The 17,473-nt window shown below is 36.1% G+C and overlaps 1 protein-coding gene across 1 annotated transcript in view; it reads left to right on the forward strand.

Moving 5' to 3' along the window:
• Positions 1-13,273, forward strand: part of LOC149797355 (scavenger receptor cysteine-rich domain-containing group B protein-like) — a 49,710-nt gene extending 36,437 nt beyond the window's left edge. The window contains exons 11-14 of the mRNA XM_089960749.1: positions 2,040-2,190; positions 6,011-6,162; positions 10,940-11,099; positions 13,093-13,273. Coding sequence (XP_089816875.1) covers positions 2,040-2,190; positions 6,011-6,162; positions 10,940-11,099; positions 13,093-13,273 — 644 coding nt within the window. The remainder of the gene's footprint in view (positions 1-2,039; positions 2,191-6,010; positions 6,163-10,939; positions 11,100-13,092) is intronic.
• The last annotated feature ends 4,200 nt before the right edge of the window (positions 13,274-17,473 follow it).

The raw sequence follows: 17,473 nt of genomic DNA on the forward strand, positions 1-17,473 counted from the left end.
TTTCAATGTGTATGCTTACTGGAGAGAGACACACAGACAAAAAATCACTAAATTATTTCCCTACTACGCCATGTTAACAGATTATATGAAGAAAAAAATATTCAACACATTTACAACTATCTTACAGCCATCAGCCTAATTGGCTATCTTGAATTTGGTTTAATCTGAAACGTATCGCCACCTTTCCAAATGGTTGCTGTGTTTAATACTTTATACATGGCTGTCGAAGAAGGCAAATACACTACACTAGTATATTGCGATGTTAATATGGTCTTAGCCACAGTATGGTACAATGGTTTAATTCATAAGCAGCGAAATATTGGAATTAAAGATGGACGTTTGTAATGGTTAATCTTGTTTCTTTCGAACAGGGCGTAAACCATTGCTATTGAACTTGTACTTCGGAGTAACATGTCAAGGTTGTTGTGTCTCTGATATATATGCTTGGACCACTGCTTTTTGCAATTTACAATGATGCGATTATTCCTTATATTCAGTCTTGTATAAGACTGTTTGCTGATAATACATCGCTGTCAATTATTGTTGAGGACCCATCTCCCAAACAGGTGTATGAACGGAGCATGATTACAATGAATCTGTAGGCAGATCAACTGATACGTGACTTTTACCAACATAAAACCGAATCAGTGACCATATCCTAACAAAACATCTCCAAAAGGAACGCCACTACATCTTTTAATGAGTTACACTGTTACCAAGCAGGACTTTCTCTTTCATTTGAGACGAAACCCTATCCTGACATATACATATGCAGAAAAATGCTAGTGAAACACGAAACGATTAGATATCTATTATATGTTAACACTGTCCACGGTATGACAAAGATGAAATGGAAAAAATACAAGCTATAGTAGACAGGCTCCTCTGTGGAGCAGCGGAATCTACATATGCACAGCAGTTTAGGAGGCGACAAAATGTGAATGATATTTATCAATGAGCTACAAACATAGAATGATACATTTTATTTTGAAGTGTATGATGGCTTAGTGCTAGGATGGATGTGGACTTTCGCTCCACGAAGTGTCCGGCAATTAAGTAATAGACAACCTCGTGGGTGATATAAAGTACCAAAGTATGTTGTGGACTGGAATCTGCTCTGTAAATTAGGAGATAAAAAACCCATTCGTTTTACACTTCTGCATCACACTTACATAGGAATTCCAACCCATTAATATCAAAGAAAAAGAGTACAAATTATGCACACAAGACTTGGTCATGGCTGTAGGTTTTAAGACGACCATTTGAAAAATAAGTGTTATCAAGAAATCTATGTGAACATCTGATGTGGGCAAACAAGTTTCAGGACAAAATTGGTTCAGTGAACGATCCAAATACTTGACGTATTACTGTAGGTTACGTAATGTGTGTGTCACCAGTCAGATAATTTACGCTACAATAAGAGTGTAAGAGTGTAAAAAAGTCCTCATGAAAGTGAAAATATACCATAATAACGACTCTGATTCGGTTAGGTTACTTGCAGTTAGTCCAACATTTTTACAGATTAAACAATCTTGCATGATCTCATTCGACATAATTCCATGTAAATTACTATTTGCGTTGTAACAGAGAGAGAGAGAGAGAGAAAGAGAGAGAGAGAGATGGGGGGGGGGGGGCAGACAAACAGACAGACATACAGACGACAGTAAATCAGAGAGAACTTAATTGAAATTGAGAAACATGTTTTTAATCATATAGTAAATGAAAATTGAATGTGGACTATGAATATGTTTCATTTTTCTTATTTTAATAGCTGGTAGTACTTTGATAGTCATCACTATAATAGATGGAATAATCTATGGTTGAAATCATTGTGCTGTGAGTATTAATACACTATGGGTCACTTAATAGTACCGGTCAATAAAAGATGTGTATGGCAACACTTCCAAAGCCATGTTGGTTGATGTGTATTTATTGTGATCTCATCCATTCAATCAGGGTATTCCTATATACAAGTACTTTATACCAACCACGCTGTTTATCACGTCTTTGAGCTCATACACTCTATACGGCTTTTACAGGTCGCCAAATCGTGAGACTATATGGGGGACGCTATCCATCGGAAGGGTATTTGCAGATTGGAAATGACTGGAAAATGGCATGTGGAATTTATGTTTCACAAAGTTTATCTGAAGCAGTTTGTAGTAGTCTAGGTCATAACACCTCTTATTGGTATGTATTTCACCATCGAATTAGTTTGAATCAATTGAAGTAAATCAAAAAATATTGCATAACTTATACAAGGTGCCAACAACAAAGCATCGTAGGCAAAATTTAATGTAAGAAGTATTCGATAATCTAGATGTATTTAGTGTTAGTGCTAATATTTCTTTTTCAAAGGTTGGTAACGTTTAGTGCTATCCAGTTGATTCCTTATATCGAAACAGATCCAGTAACCTAGTCGTTAGAGTGTCGGCCTCGGATGAGGGAGGACGTGGGTTCGATCCTCGGCCTAGTCCTACCAAAGACTTACAAACATTCCTCAACAAATGCATCGCTTGGCGCTCAGCATTAAGAGGTTAGCGTCAGGACTCGTCGGCTTCGTGTCAGGATAATGTGACTGGGTGGTACATCATGCTACATGTCTGCGGAATGATGCCACAGTGCTAGACATCAATATAAACTGCCACACTGCAGACATCGTAGCGATACGACTGAAAAACTGTTAAAGCTACGTTAAAAAAAAATCCAGATCCTTTTCTCGAACGTAGACACAAATTCCACTTTTGAGAAAACGCAGAATTTATTGTATATGGTACTTGTAATGAACGTGTCCTAAACATCGTTGAAGTAAAGAGCAACTTTACATAGGTCATCAATTACAAATTAAAATCTACCTCCTGAGACAATACAACCTCATTAAAGTTATATATCACTCGTATGTGTTGCCATGTTCTGCTGGTATGTGAAGGCAAGGACGGAAGTCTCGATGCAATCTTAAAGTAGGTTAAATTAGCCCTAGTGGAGGATATAAGTTCTTCACATATTAAACTGATTTGCATGTGCTGTAACGTGCACACAAAAAGTATCATAGACTGCCGAAAGTGTATTCTTTACGATCCTCCCATCATAAACATTAAACCCGTCTAAAGTGAGTGTAATGATTCAGTCAGATGAGGAGAGGAAATCCGATCAACTTAATTGCGGCAAGAGTTCGCTACAATTAAGCGTTTGAATAAACGTTGTTGGATTCTAATGAATTATCTAATTTCAGAATAAGTCCGTTGAGAAAGAAACATCTAATAGTTTCAAATCTCATACTGCGGTCGAATAATGAGAAAATGTTAATTATTAAACTGCTGTATTTCTCCTTTGGTCGAAATCTACCGGTGACAAAAGGATTTGGGTGCAGCTATTGTGCAGCGGTAATGGTCTTAGTATGATGACGGTACAGTCTTGTAAAATACTGGCAGGAATGTTCAAAATCAACCAGTCGTCGTAAATGTCTTATACACAGCCACATAGAACAAGAGCTGAACAAGGAAATAAACATAACGGGATAAAAATACTCTAACTTATACAAGTGTGTGTGTGTGTGTGTGTGTGTGTGTGTGTGAGTGTGTGTTTCATTTGGATTTTTAACGTAGGTTTAACAATGTTTCAGTTATATCTCTGCAATATCTGCAGTGTGGCAGTTTATAGTGATGTCTAGCAGTGGGCATAATGCCGCAGACATTTAGTATGATGTCCCACCCAGTCACATTATACTGACACCAGGCCAACCAGACTTAACACTAACCTTATAATGCTGAGCGCCAAGCAAGGCAGCTGTTAGAGACATTTTTGTAATTCGTTGGTATGTCTCTGCCGGGGATCGAACCGACGACCTCCCGCATCCGAGAGGAACGCTCTAAAGACTAGGCCACCAGAGCGGTCTCTTATACAAGTACAACGCTACTTAGCAGACAGCCCGGTTGGTGTAACGCAGTATCGAGAAGTAAACTATTCTTATGGTGAATTTAGTGTTGTAGAACATCTATCACTATATGATTATAATGATGTCTATGCCCATATCAATGTCAAGTTTATATAGCTTTACGACGTGACAAGACCACCATTCTAATTTTCGCGACTGAGGCATTAGGCCATCAGTACATCGTGGAGCATACAAAAATTCGAATGCGCCATGGTTTCGCAAAGGACCTGGGTGGGTATAGGGAAAAAAGGAAAACGGGCAGTTTTCAAATGGCATAAACAGGTGTTGTTTCAAATTATGCCTGTATGTATTGTTAACCATATTTTATGTTCTTTGTCAGCATTGCTAGCTGTCCCCAAACTTACTTTTTTTCAGAGTTTTGTTTGACTCGCTTGTAATTTTCCAGATGCTGTATCAATTAGGTACTGTCTGTTATGTAGACTTTTGTTAGTAAAGTTTTCTAACTTGCCATATATTCGTATATAATCATATCGTTATGAATGTTACTCCTTTATACAGCGTAAATAGCTGTTGGTGTATCCTTATGAGCTGCACCTATGTCATGCTCGAGCTGCCAAATTCATAGCGAAATTGGACACGTGTCCCACATTGCCCTACATCGAATTCTTGAGTTTTATGTTCGTTCCAAACTACCTGGTTACTCATAAAGGCCACACCACTTTTGGCGGTGTCTACTGAAAAAATAAGAAATATGGTACCGACAACTCCGTAAATTTTGAGAATATCCAGCGTGGTTAGAAATGCCTCTGTCACGACGTTTTTATTGGTAACTCATCCACTTATCGGCATTATGTTGCCCCGGACATCGGTTTATGGGCTGTCATGACGAAATCATACATTCATATGACAATCTGTTTGTATTAATATGAGAAAATGTGATTAGTGGCTTGCAGATGGTGGTGTTACGAAGCGTATTTTGAAAAGTAACAAGGCTGTAAATAAGGTCATAAAGTCAAACCTTTTAAAGAAAGGTTACATGCTAACTCTGTATGGCAAGTAGATGAAAGCCTACAGATAATTTTTTTTTAAAAAGTGCTATTAAGTAATTGTATACATCTATTACGCGCATATTCAGTTTATAAAAGAATCGTCGTTGGTTTAGTCTTGGTTGAACGGCAAACTCTTACCAATTCAGTTTTGCATATAGTTTGTTATCATGCGCGTCGTAATTATGTATACATTCCAGCAGGTACATTGCAACTTCTTTAAAAAAAATCAATATTTAAAGGAAGGGCTAGAAAAATATTAGTCTGTTAGGCCGGCCTATATTGGTGGTGCGGTCTTGTTACTGAAACATTGCATCGTACGTTGGTGGCGCGCTGAGAATATACATCGTGTCAGGAAGCATTTGTTCCGTCGGTTCTATCTTTTTGTCATTTTCACAGACAACACAGCTTATTCTAAATTTCAAGCATGAGTTTTCATTATCTCGTAGCGATCGTCGGTCCTTCTTCAAGCTGCAAGTTTGCTTTTTGCCACTTAGTAATTACAACCGAAGTGTATGCCTTGTGCGATCCATCCGGCATTTCATTTCTGAATGTTGTGCAACTTTGCCGATTTCGTTCAGGATATGATAGAAAAACTCTTATGAAATGGCTCAGAATAGCTATGCAGTATATGATAATGATTAACTTTGATAGGCCGAAATGCGGATTTCATCGTGTTTTTTGTTTATTTTCATGGACAATCGCCGGTCGATAAAGGTTTATGCTGTGTAAATCAGACCACAACTTAAAGTTATAAACTCGAGTGCGATTTAAATGGAGGCAGTGATGCCTTTTGAAAATAGTTCAATGGCCGCCATCTTGGTGCTCAAAAAAATAGTATTCAGTGGTGTTGTCAACGCCATTCGTAGAGCTGCCGTGCCCTTGTACCTTTTATACAGATTGCACCAGTGCTCTGTCTATGCCCTTCAAGATGTTTCAATTTATAATGTTGATATTCTAATTAATGTTTCTTATGTTTCTCTGTGATTGCGAAATGGAAGTAAGCACAAATCCACCTCTATGACCATATTAGTTTAAAGCTTTTGTTAATACTTTCATGGCGTTCCAGGGACCCAAGGCAGTACAATCTACCGACTTTTATGCCGATTTCTAATGTCACCGTAAAATGTCTACATGGAAAAGAATCCGATATAGCAGAATGCAGGAAAGGAACAAATAGTCTTTGCAACAATAATGATGCACTTTTCCTCAACTGTACAGGTAAATGTATGTATGTATGTATGTATGTATGTATGTATGTATGTATGCATGCATGCATGTATGTATGTATGTATGTATGTATGTATGTATGTATGTATGTGTGCGTGCGTGCATGCAGGTAGGTAGGTAGGTAGGTAGGTAGCTAGGTAGGTATGTATGTTTACATGTATGTGTGTCTGTGTGTGTACAGTTATATATGTGTGCATGTGTATATGATTGTATGGACAAACGCATTCACGTTTGTATGGATGGGACGGGTTCATGTATTATTTTGTCAGATTGTTATTTCGTTATTATTTTGTTTGACCGATAAAGTATGTGTGCATGAGCCCTAAACGTTTTTAATATCGCTGGCATATTTGACTCTACCATCTTGAAATACTTTGTACATCGACTCAGTGAAAAACTTCCTCACTAAAACACCATGCGTTGGCTGGCATGTACTAATACGCTAATTCCAAGAAGATAGTTTGTATCTGAAACAACATTAAAGTCTAAAAGCACCAACACATTTGTGTTAATGTTATATTTAGTCCAGATTATTTTGATCGCTGCACCTTAAAAGGGTATGCGTTTTGACAATTTTAAGTTTTAAGTACTTGCTTATTATTTTTTTGTAAACGCTAACACTTTATTTTTATTTTTCAAGTCTTGTAGACTTAAACTATGACCAGTTGAGTTGTAATGCCTCATTATTCGCCTTAAATATTTTTTCTGTAATGTATCTGACAATGATTTAACGTTGTCATAACTTGAGTCCTTAATGGATCTTCGTATGTTTAAGTATTCCCAGTAAGGTTTTAGTCTTTTGCATCCGCATCTACTTTTATATTTTTTTGTTGATGATTTTGTTGATGTTTTTGAAACTTGTTCAAATTAGATCTAATCTCATCATCCTTACTAACTATCCAGGCAATACACTCAGTTTAAGGAATATAAAAATATTGATTCAGCCATTCGTAAATCGCAGGTGGCACTCAAACTTTTAAACACACTTCCGCTGACTTAGGTTTCGTATTCATGCCTAGAATGGCTTCATAATTATGTCAAAATTGTTCTTCTGCGGTAATTCTGATTACAATTAATTGTAACACTAACCGTGTCATTTAAGACTTCACTACTAAAATTAACTTGCTTGCTTAGTAGTTTTAACTCATGATCGTTGTCCAGGAACTCCATGCATAGTTGTTGTTGCAAATTTCTATTTTTTAAGAGACGACATTTTCTTTTCCAGGTGCTATGTAGGTATGTATGGTGTGTTAAAGATTTTGGTTCATGTTTTTAAATAAAATTATTATAAAGAGTTATCAAAAAATTCGATGAAAGCTTTAATTTCAATTTATTTCAATAATGCATTGTTACGAGTTTTGGGTAATGTTTGATTGAATAATTAAGTCAGGTGGTTAAGTAAAGTGACTTTAGTTACGTGGGAACATGTATTCAAGTTTAACGATACTATGATTATAACTAAGTAACAGAAGGAAGTAAAACCAGCAAGTTTAGTAAAACTTAGCAACTAATTTGATAGCAAATTTAGAAAATGAAATCCATTTCAAAATATTCCAATAATGTTTGACACAATCATAATATTGGAATGATCGGAATAAATTCTTGATCTCGAATATACAGGTCTGCAAATAATCCTAGTATATCACAATGACATTGTACTGAACTCCAAAAAATTACATTTACAATAGTCCCATTAACATATTTTAGTCCAATGAGCACTGTATAATTCCAATAAATAATTCGAACAAATATCACTATCCAAAGATAAATTAAACACATGTGCAGAGAGATATTAAGACCAGACCATATAAGATAAGAACATGAAATCAGAAATATACACAGATTTATTGCTCATTTCTTTTTTAGATACGTTACCTAATTATAATGCTTTAGCAGAACTACTACTACTTCACGAATCTATTCCTCCCAGATACAACGTTTAGCAAAAGTGGGCATACTGAGCTTTCTCAACGTGGCAACTGATCTCCTCTTCCTAGGTTGCATCTCTATCCGCCCCTCGGAAATGCTTCTTCTGTCCAAATGGACCCCCAAAGTTTCCCCACTGGACCAACCTCACATAATCTGCACACAACTGATAGACCATCTGAAGCTGTGGTTCAAACCAACTTGCCTCACGAGGTTATACATCTGCAAGTACATCCGACCGAGATTACTATCTGTACCGATGCCAGTACTGAAGGCTGTGTAGCCCACCCAATACCATCCTTGCAGGAAACCAGCGGCGCTTGGTCTCCCCAGGAGAGCCATCTGCATGTCACTCTTCTGGAGTTTAATAAAATTATGAATTTATCTCACAGGTGACAGGACTATTTAACTGACAAGGGAGCCCTCATTGTGTTCGACAACTCTACAGTCGTCACTTATATAAAAGATAAGGAGGAACCGTTTCTCCAGACCTTTTATTCATGGTGTAAGACTTGTCAACAACAAATCTCCATACTCGTTCGCCAAATCACGTGATTCCTAAACGTACTGGCCTATTCGTTGTCAAGAAATAATCAACTAATACAAACGGAATGGTCTCTCGATCTGTAGCCTTAGCCTCATTTGCAGCACTGAGATGCGATAGATCGTGGATCATCGATCGCATCAAAACTAAGCTTGGAAACAACTCGGAAAAGTCAGATTTAACCTCATCTATTGAAACAATCTTGACGGCAGTTATTTTGTCCCTGCTCAGAGCTACTGAACATGCATGTCAGGATTATGCTAAACAGGTACTCAGACTTAAACGCGCAACCAGTCATGGAGAGGATCACTCAGGTTTTAAGGTCATCAGCTCCGAAGGTATATGAAGGCAAATGACACATTTCCCTTCAGTGGTGCACACACGAACAAATCCTTTTTCTCCAAGTACCTATACTGCAAATATCTAGTTTTCTCATCTGGCTGTTCGAAGTGGGAAATTTAGCACCGAGTGTAAGAAAATATTACCGCTCCGCGATCGCTGACAAATTTTGTCATCATGGAGGAGAGGATATCTGACAAAAACGACTTTAGACGACTTCCTTGAAAACTTTGATTATACACGGCCGAAAACAACATTAACCATCTATCCAAAGCGGAACCTATCTTGGATATTAACCTGGCTGAAAAGAACACCGTTTGAACCAATTTCAAGGGCATATCTGGCGGGCCTTTCCTACAAGACCAACGTCCTCACCGAGTTACCGACTGCAGGCGGATATGGCGAACTCTATGTCCTATCAGCAGACCCAAATTACATGTAGTTCAGACAAGACGGGTTAGTCATACTCATATCGGCATTCTGTTTCATTGCCAGAAACAGTATTCCTTCCATGGGTAACCAGATTTTCATCATGAAACATTTGTCTCATCTGGACAGTTCAGCTGAAAGTCATTAAAAGACCCAGTTTAAGGCTTTAAGTGATACCTTAATAGAACAGGGCCGTTGTGTCGAGAGAGAGAGCACGCCTCTTTCTACTTCTCAAGACAGGATAGGATGATATATCAACAAAGACAATCTTATATTGTATTAAATGTGTTATTCGCTCAGCATATAGAGAAATAATCACAGCCCAATTAATGTGTTACTCATTTCGGCTCTCAATGTTAGTGCCGTTGCCACCATTCTAGCATTCGACCTGAATTGTTAGCTAACCGATATCATTCAGGATATGGTACGGCGATAGGATCCCACATTTTCTAGTTTTGGTCTCTGAGATCTGCCATTTAAAGGGACCAATTTGATCAGGTAGGACATATATCCGCTGGTCATCGGGTTATCCTTCCAAATCGATTGACAGCTTCTTCGACGAGGCTTCACGAATTCAGCTGGACTTTTGGTCAGGGGGAACGTTTACAGTCTCCCCTGTCGGATTACGTAGAAGCTGTCTTGCATATACTAGAGGACCGGAGATGGTATCTCCGGGGTAAGGGCTATGTACCTCCATCCAACTCTTACATATTCGCCTAAGGTATTATGATTGGGTAACGTATTTAAAGAAGAAACCATTTTGTTTTCTCAAGCAAAATATGTTTAACTAGCAAATATTTTTTTGCTCAATTACAAGCCCTATAACTTATTTTTCCCTACTCACCAAGCGACATTTCACCATACAATATCTTAGCAAGGGAACCCACCGTAACTATCCTTGCCAAATGTTTTATACAATATAGATACAATCATGTGCCGAAATTAATAAAAACAAATGGATGCTCTATCTATCTATCTATCCATCTCTCTCTCTCTCTCTCTCTCTCTCTCTCTCTCTCTCTCTCTCTATATATATATATATATATATATATATATATATATATATATATATCCTTAGGATATAGAAATTGAATAATATGCAGCAAATTTTGTGGCTGGATAGAAATATCGATTTACGTAATTCTTGCTTCGGTGGCCTAAGTGGTTAGAGCATCCGCCTCGGATACGGTTGGTCGTGGGTTCGAACCCTAGTCTAGTCATAACAAATATTTATACAAAATGGTACAAGCAAATGCCTCGCTTGGCGCTCAGCATTAAGAAGTTAATGTTAGGACTGGTCTGCCTGGTGTCAGGATAACATGACTGGGTGGGACATAATGTCACGTGTTTGCATCATGATGCCCCAGTGCTAGACATCACTATCAACCGCCCCATTGTAGACATCGTAGCGATATGATGGACAAATTGTTAAAAGCTACGTTAAAAATCCAAACCACACACAGACACACACACGTAATTAATGAATGACAACAATCATCAATGATTGAATACAATTTTCGTTTGGTTTAGGATATCTGAATGCTGTTCTAGTTGGAGGTAGCCATAACATGGAGGGAATACTGAAAATAAAGAGCAGGGTTGATGGCAGATTGTATAGAGTTTGTACTGATATATGGACGGACAAGGAAGCTACACTGTTTTGTCAGTTTATTTCAAGTAATAAAGAATGGTATGTCATTAAAGCTAAGGTCTTCTTGTATTTTTAATTCATATTTCTCTGGAATGGTTAAATAACTTTTTTATTTGAGACTAAAATACGTTCATCTCGTTCGTATATAAACAGACCTTCCTGTAATATAGATATCAATGACCGATATGAATATTTCATTTTAAATGTTGTTTTGTCAACATGATTATGAAGACTATATTAAAATGATCTTTAGTCATAATTAAAATAAAATCATGCAATGACTTTTATCATCAACTAGACGATAATGTATTCAAATGTGCTTCAAGTCAAGTGACCATTCAGGTTCGCTCTGCGTACGACTTGTACTATGCTTTTAACAAAAAAGCATTACAAACGGCTTGGACTATACCACCGTAAACAAAGAACAGAAAATAACGACAGCCAACAAGTTTAATAACGCTGAACAGATATTTATTTCCATATAATAGCATACGAAAATTTAAAATAGGACATATGATATTGTGAAATAGTCCTTACAGTTGCATCACAATTCGAGAAGTATTGATTATTCCGAATGAATTTCAGTGGTATTCAGATGTATTTCCAATGTTGAATGTGCTAATGTACCAATAACATGGAGTATTACTGATGTGCTACCAGTCTTGATTTAGTATAATGACATAATCAAAAATGTCATTGAATGAATTCACAATAATCCCAAAATAATGATTAGGTTTGACCATATTATTGAGCACTTTATAACGCAAATGATAATTTAAAGACAAAAATCATCTCAAATATGAACAAAAACAACTTAATTTGATTCTAACTAGAATGATGTTTAGATATTGAAGGGATAATTATAACATATACAATGTTTATTATTACACAGGAAGACACTATAACAGAACAAAGATGATGGTCATTTTCCAGTCAAATTCATAAAAATATCACTTCTATAAATTTATAAGGTCAAAAGGCCACGTAAACATGTTTACCTACAAATGATAGTTAACATAATATATAGTCTACAATCATAGAAAAACTAAGATATGTTTTATATTCTTTAAAAATAGACATTAGGCAGTCCCAACCACTAATTTAAATATGGACAAAGGTCAATCACAAAATACAAACTAGATTTACATAACACAAAGCATAAACAATTCTACACGGTAATATTTGTAAAGGGCTCAAAGATTTAGACTAATATGAAAACATCAGCATAGATGTAACAATATCTTAACTCGAATATTGCTGTAATGAAAGGATAAGGTAGAGCCCCGATTAGGTCTGACGACGAAAGATATTTTCAACATTCGTATTAAAAATGAAAGGATATTAGATAATATGTGTACAAGTGATTTTAAGGTTTAGAGACACGTATTGCGTATGTTTTGGTGTCTGAGATTACATATTAAAGATTGCAAGTTCATGGGCAGAAACTTGTGAAACTTACAGACACATTTAAAACGCATTCAAAGACCTTTGATAAAATAGCATGATACTTTGATTACAATATAGTAGAAAATAATGACAAATCTTCCAAAAATGAGTCTTATTACGAAATATAGAACTAAACGATAACCGAATAACTTACACACACACACACACACACACACACACACACACATATATATATATATATATATATATATATATATATATATATATATATATATATATATATATATATATATACATATGGTTTTTGAAAGGCGTAATAGCTACGAATCCAGCTGTACCTAGCTTAATTGTCCGTTGCTTTCATGTACTCCTTGGTACTAAATTGACATCAACTTGATTTACTTTTTTGCATTGATATATTGATGCATGCACTTTGCATTCAAATGTCTGGCAAAACCGTACATGCATACATACATGCTTATATATATATATATATATATATATATATATATATATATATATATATATATATATATATATATATATATATCAGTTTGAAAGTACATACTTGAATGCGATTTTTATTTCGAAATCGAGAGTGATAACACTTCTTTCTTTCTTACAGGCAAGTATATGGAAGAGTAATCAGGAATACCGCTTTTAATCAGCAGTCTGGCTCATACGTGTTCCTGTCGACAAAGTGCAATGGCAGATCCCCATTTTGCATCTTTGAAGTCAACACTACGGAAAACTGTCCCTTTACCGATATTGCAATGTCATGTTTACGTACGTATTCGGTATTTTAATACTTCAGACTAATTCGGCAATGAAGATATTTGAATATGTACGTTTGTTTATCTTAAACGTTTTAATTATAGCATAGAAAGAAACATATTACTAATATGGTAATTAAGTAACTTTATATTACAAAATAACAAAAGATTCGATTTTGTATATTCAGTTGCCTTATTTCGCTAGAGTATATTTTAAATACCATTGATCTGGTAGTTTATATCAGTCCAATCTTCTGATTCCAAAATCAAGGGCAATGATCAGAAAAGTCTTTAGGCAGCGAAATTTAATCCAATATGATTTTTGTAACGTGGACGGAACCGTTTTGGAAACATTATATAGTAGTGGGCTCTCGAGGGGGTTGGATTGCATCTGATACATTACTTCGATCGAACGGAAATAATAGCGTGTTCCCCCACAATATTGAATATACGTTGTTCACTAGGAACAATTAGATTTTATTTTTGGTGCATGTTCAGAAGCATTGTCTAGCTAAAGTGAATAACACGTTGAAGTAAGAGATGTTCCACTGGAACATAAGCTATTTACCAGTTTTGTTCTTCTGAAGCTTGTGTGCATTAATACAGATTTCTCTTTCCTAACTAAAGGTAGGAAAGCACATACTTGAAAGAATAAAACTGAGTAAGTAGTCGGATTATAATGTGATTAATTTACTTCTTATATTTATTGATTTTGGGGTCTAACGTCAATGTAAGGATAGCAGGAACTATACTTCAGGCCGAATTTACCTTGGAATATAATTTAGTGTGAACAGATAAACGTTACTGACACTGAAAGAAGCAAAATAGTTTATGCACAATCCTAGTGCTTTTGAAAATTTACCCTTACCAAAGTTTGCAAATGACTTAAGATTGAAACCTATATAAATGTTGATATATAGTGTTGTTCGTTTGCACACGGTAAGTTAATAAACCATACTGATTTATGCACAAGCGGTTTAGTTCTAGATTGCGCGTTTTGGCAAAATGTTGTAAGTGGCTGAATTTTAGGCAAGAAAGTATCTAAGTGATTTGATAGACCATACTGTTTTATGTGATGTGTTCATGCACAGGTAGAAGAGGGGTGCAAGTTATTGGCAGAACGAAAGTGAATGAGAACGATGGTTTGTATTATAAACTTGTTTTACGTGGTTGTAAAATGAAATTGACATGCACCAGTGTACTCTTTCCGAGATCGATAGCGTCAAGACGAAGATAGAGAGTGAAAGGACAGAATACCCTAGGTCAGTCGTGTAAATATTAAAAAGTCAAAGTAAATGGGTACATAATTAAAACATAGACAAACGTTGTGTTTGATGCTGTGTTTGATGCTGGCCACTTTCGTGACTTTGTATTGAACATAAATGATATTAGTGAACCAAATATTTGCTATGTATTTACAGCATAAAATAACAATGTGGACAAAGTCTAAAGCGTAAACGTGCTAAGCAATTGAACAATGAGACATAGCATATAATACAGACATTTACTGAGGCTGCAACCGCCATAGACAGAAATACGGCAAAAAGAGCTTGCTGTATTTCTGGCAGCCACAAAAAGGTAGGTGGGGCAAAGAACAAAAATGTCAAGCATCAAAGAAAAGATCAATGTTGATCAAAATTAAACCGATGAATTCTGTATTGCCGGGGCAGTAGAGCACCCTCATACTGCCCGGTAGTTAGAATATATCCGGCTTGTATGGAGGATAGGGAATAAACTTTCAAACGGATGCGATTACTTCCTGAATGTACTGTTAGAGTACCTCGTACGCTCCTGGCGGTCGAAAAGGCAGGTAGACACAGATTAGTCCGGGTTGATTAAACGATATCCCAGCAAAGCACGGTCGATGCCCATTTTTCTAGGTTTGTGAAACCCACGAGACCTGAAAGAGGAATTAGCACACACGGTGGAATGGCGATTTTTGAAAAAGTGATTGAAGGGCTACATAGCTGAGACCGTTTTGCCTAACGTTATGCATTTTTTAAGTGCAGTGAAAGGGTCATGTTGATTATTGAAACTGATAGAGAGAACACGGTCAAATTGTCAGATGTGAACTCTTTATATAGCGTCCAAGCCCGCTTATACTTGGTTTGTGTAGCTGGGTGTAGGATGTTTTTAAGCAAATGGTCAAGCGTACGCTCTAGCTGGGCAAGGATGGAAGAAGCAGAATGCGATGAAGGTGTGAGTCCGCATAGGGAGCCATGGCGTAGAAACTTGAAACCTGTTGGCGAGAAAGGGCATCGGCGAGTCTGTTACGTATACCCAGTGTACTGACCAAGATATTTAATTTAAGGCAAATGAGTGATTGAAAGCTTTAAATATAATGGCCCTTGACAGTGCGTTACACGACAAATCTGGCGGGAAATTTTAGACCCAGTCACACATCCCATAAATGTCCTTACGCGAGTGTAAATCGTTTTATGCACAAGCGGTTTAGTTGTAGATTGCGTGTTTTGGCAAAATATTGTAAGTGGCTGAATTTGAGGCAAGGAAGTAACTAAGTGATTTGGGTCAAAAGGTCAAAGGTTATGTCACTTTGAATAATGATGGAAAATAATTAATTGGCAATAACCTTAATTACGTACCACGAAATGGCACTAAGTTTAAACAAGGGCTTGCTGAAATTTTAGAAAGGTTTACAATGTAATATGGACTAGTCATATGAAAGGCCAAGGTTACAATTATTAAAACTAAGACACTTGATTTTCCATATAGTCTTCTTTCAGTAATATTAACACATATTGGTATTTTATGCAAGGAATGAACTTATTCATACTTGGAATTAAATATCAAGGTCAAGAGTAATGAAGACCTGTTCGTGAATCATATCTAGAACTAGTTATGACCTTGCTTGTTCTTACTAATAAACAAGGTTTGGCTAAGTGCGTGTAGCTGTTTTACACAATGGGGTTCACTAAAGGGTAGATGCACATGCTATGAAATTCGTGCAAAGAACTAAACAGAAGAAACTAGTGACACAAATACAATATGAAGGAAACACGAAGATAATGAGCTTAGATATATAGAACTAATGAAGGAAATACTGAATGATGTTTTTCTTTATGGAATGCTTTTAAATAATTTTGTATTCATTATAAGTGTAATTTATTTATTTTAGTAGAATTTTTGCAGTTATATATAAATGTACATCTGAAGGATTTCACTTGGAAAGTTCTTCCGGATTCACCTCAACTTAGACATAATGTAAATCTTCTCGCGTCTGCCACTAAAAGTACTTATTACTGGTACTGACTGTATATGTGCCTTTGCAGAGAAGATTAAATAAATGATTCAAATGTGGCATCCTAAGTTGTATACTTCTTGTACAAACTAGTTCCCAAGACCGGATTGTCTTACTGACATTTGTTCAAATCACTTTTGTCTTGCAATATAATTGTTCCTGTATTGAAACGATGCTAATACATCCACACAAATGGCTGACCTAAAAGCAGACCTCTGCCGTCCAACGCGAAGATCTGACGACGACCTCTTAAGGGCCATGTTTTGATGACCTTTGAATTACACAACGGAAATGCAGCTTCAAATATCTGAAGGTGAATCAAATCGTTCGGTACATATTCATGCTCCTTATCCACACTACCAAGCCTCTAAAAGCGAAGTTATATGGCGTAATCTGATTGGTTGATAACATTCGCGATTATAGTAATGATATATATTACCGGAACATGGCCCTAATTGGTCGCTGTCATATCTTAATGTCTAACCGTGGAATAAAAATGATTCTAATCAGATTGGGCTGATCTGAAGACCATCCTAAAAATCTGTATATAAAGAATATCTTGAATTATCCTCCTTCGAATTTGTTTTATTTCTTCTTCCCATAAATTTTACTAATATCTTTCACCAAACATTGCCTGCGGTTATATATTGACCGTATTTGTACCCACTGCAGTCATGATGTCAGCGTCAGAGTCAATGGCTATGATGTAGAATCATTTGACGCAACCTGCATATGTGTGCAATGATCGTGTTGACTAAAACAGAAGAAAATAACGTTCATACCCATCTCTATATTTATTTTTTCAATTTCGCATTTAAAATTATTTACAATGACAACAAAACTAAAATGTATTGAGTCAATAACTATATATATATATATATATATATATATATATATATATATATATATATATATATATATATATATATATATTCCTACATATTAAAAATTATGTTTTGCATTTGATACATAAT

Source organism: Sinohyriopsis cumingii, chromosome 6 (genome assembly GCF_028554795.1).
Source record: "Sinohyriopsis cumingii isolate HCF-2022 chromosome 6, ASM2855479v2, whole genome shotgun sequence".
Taxonomy (NCBI): domain Eukaryota; kingdom Metazoa; phylum Mollusca; class Bivalvia; order Unionida; family Unionidae; genus Sinohyriopsis; species Sinohyriopsis cumingii.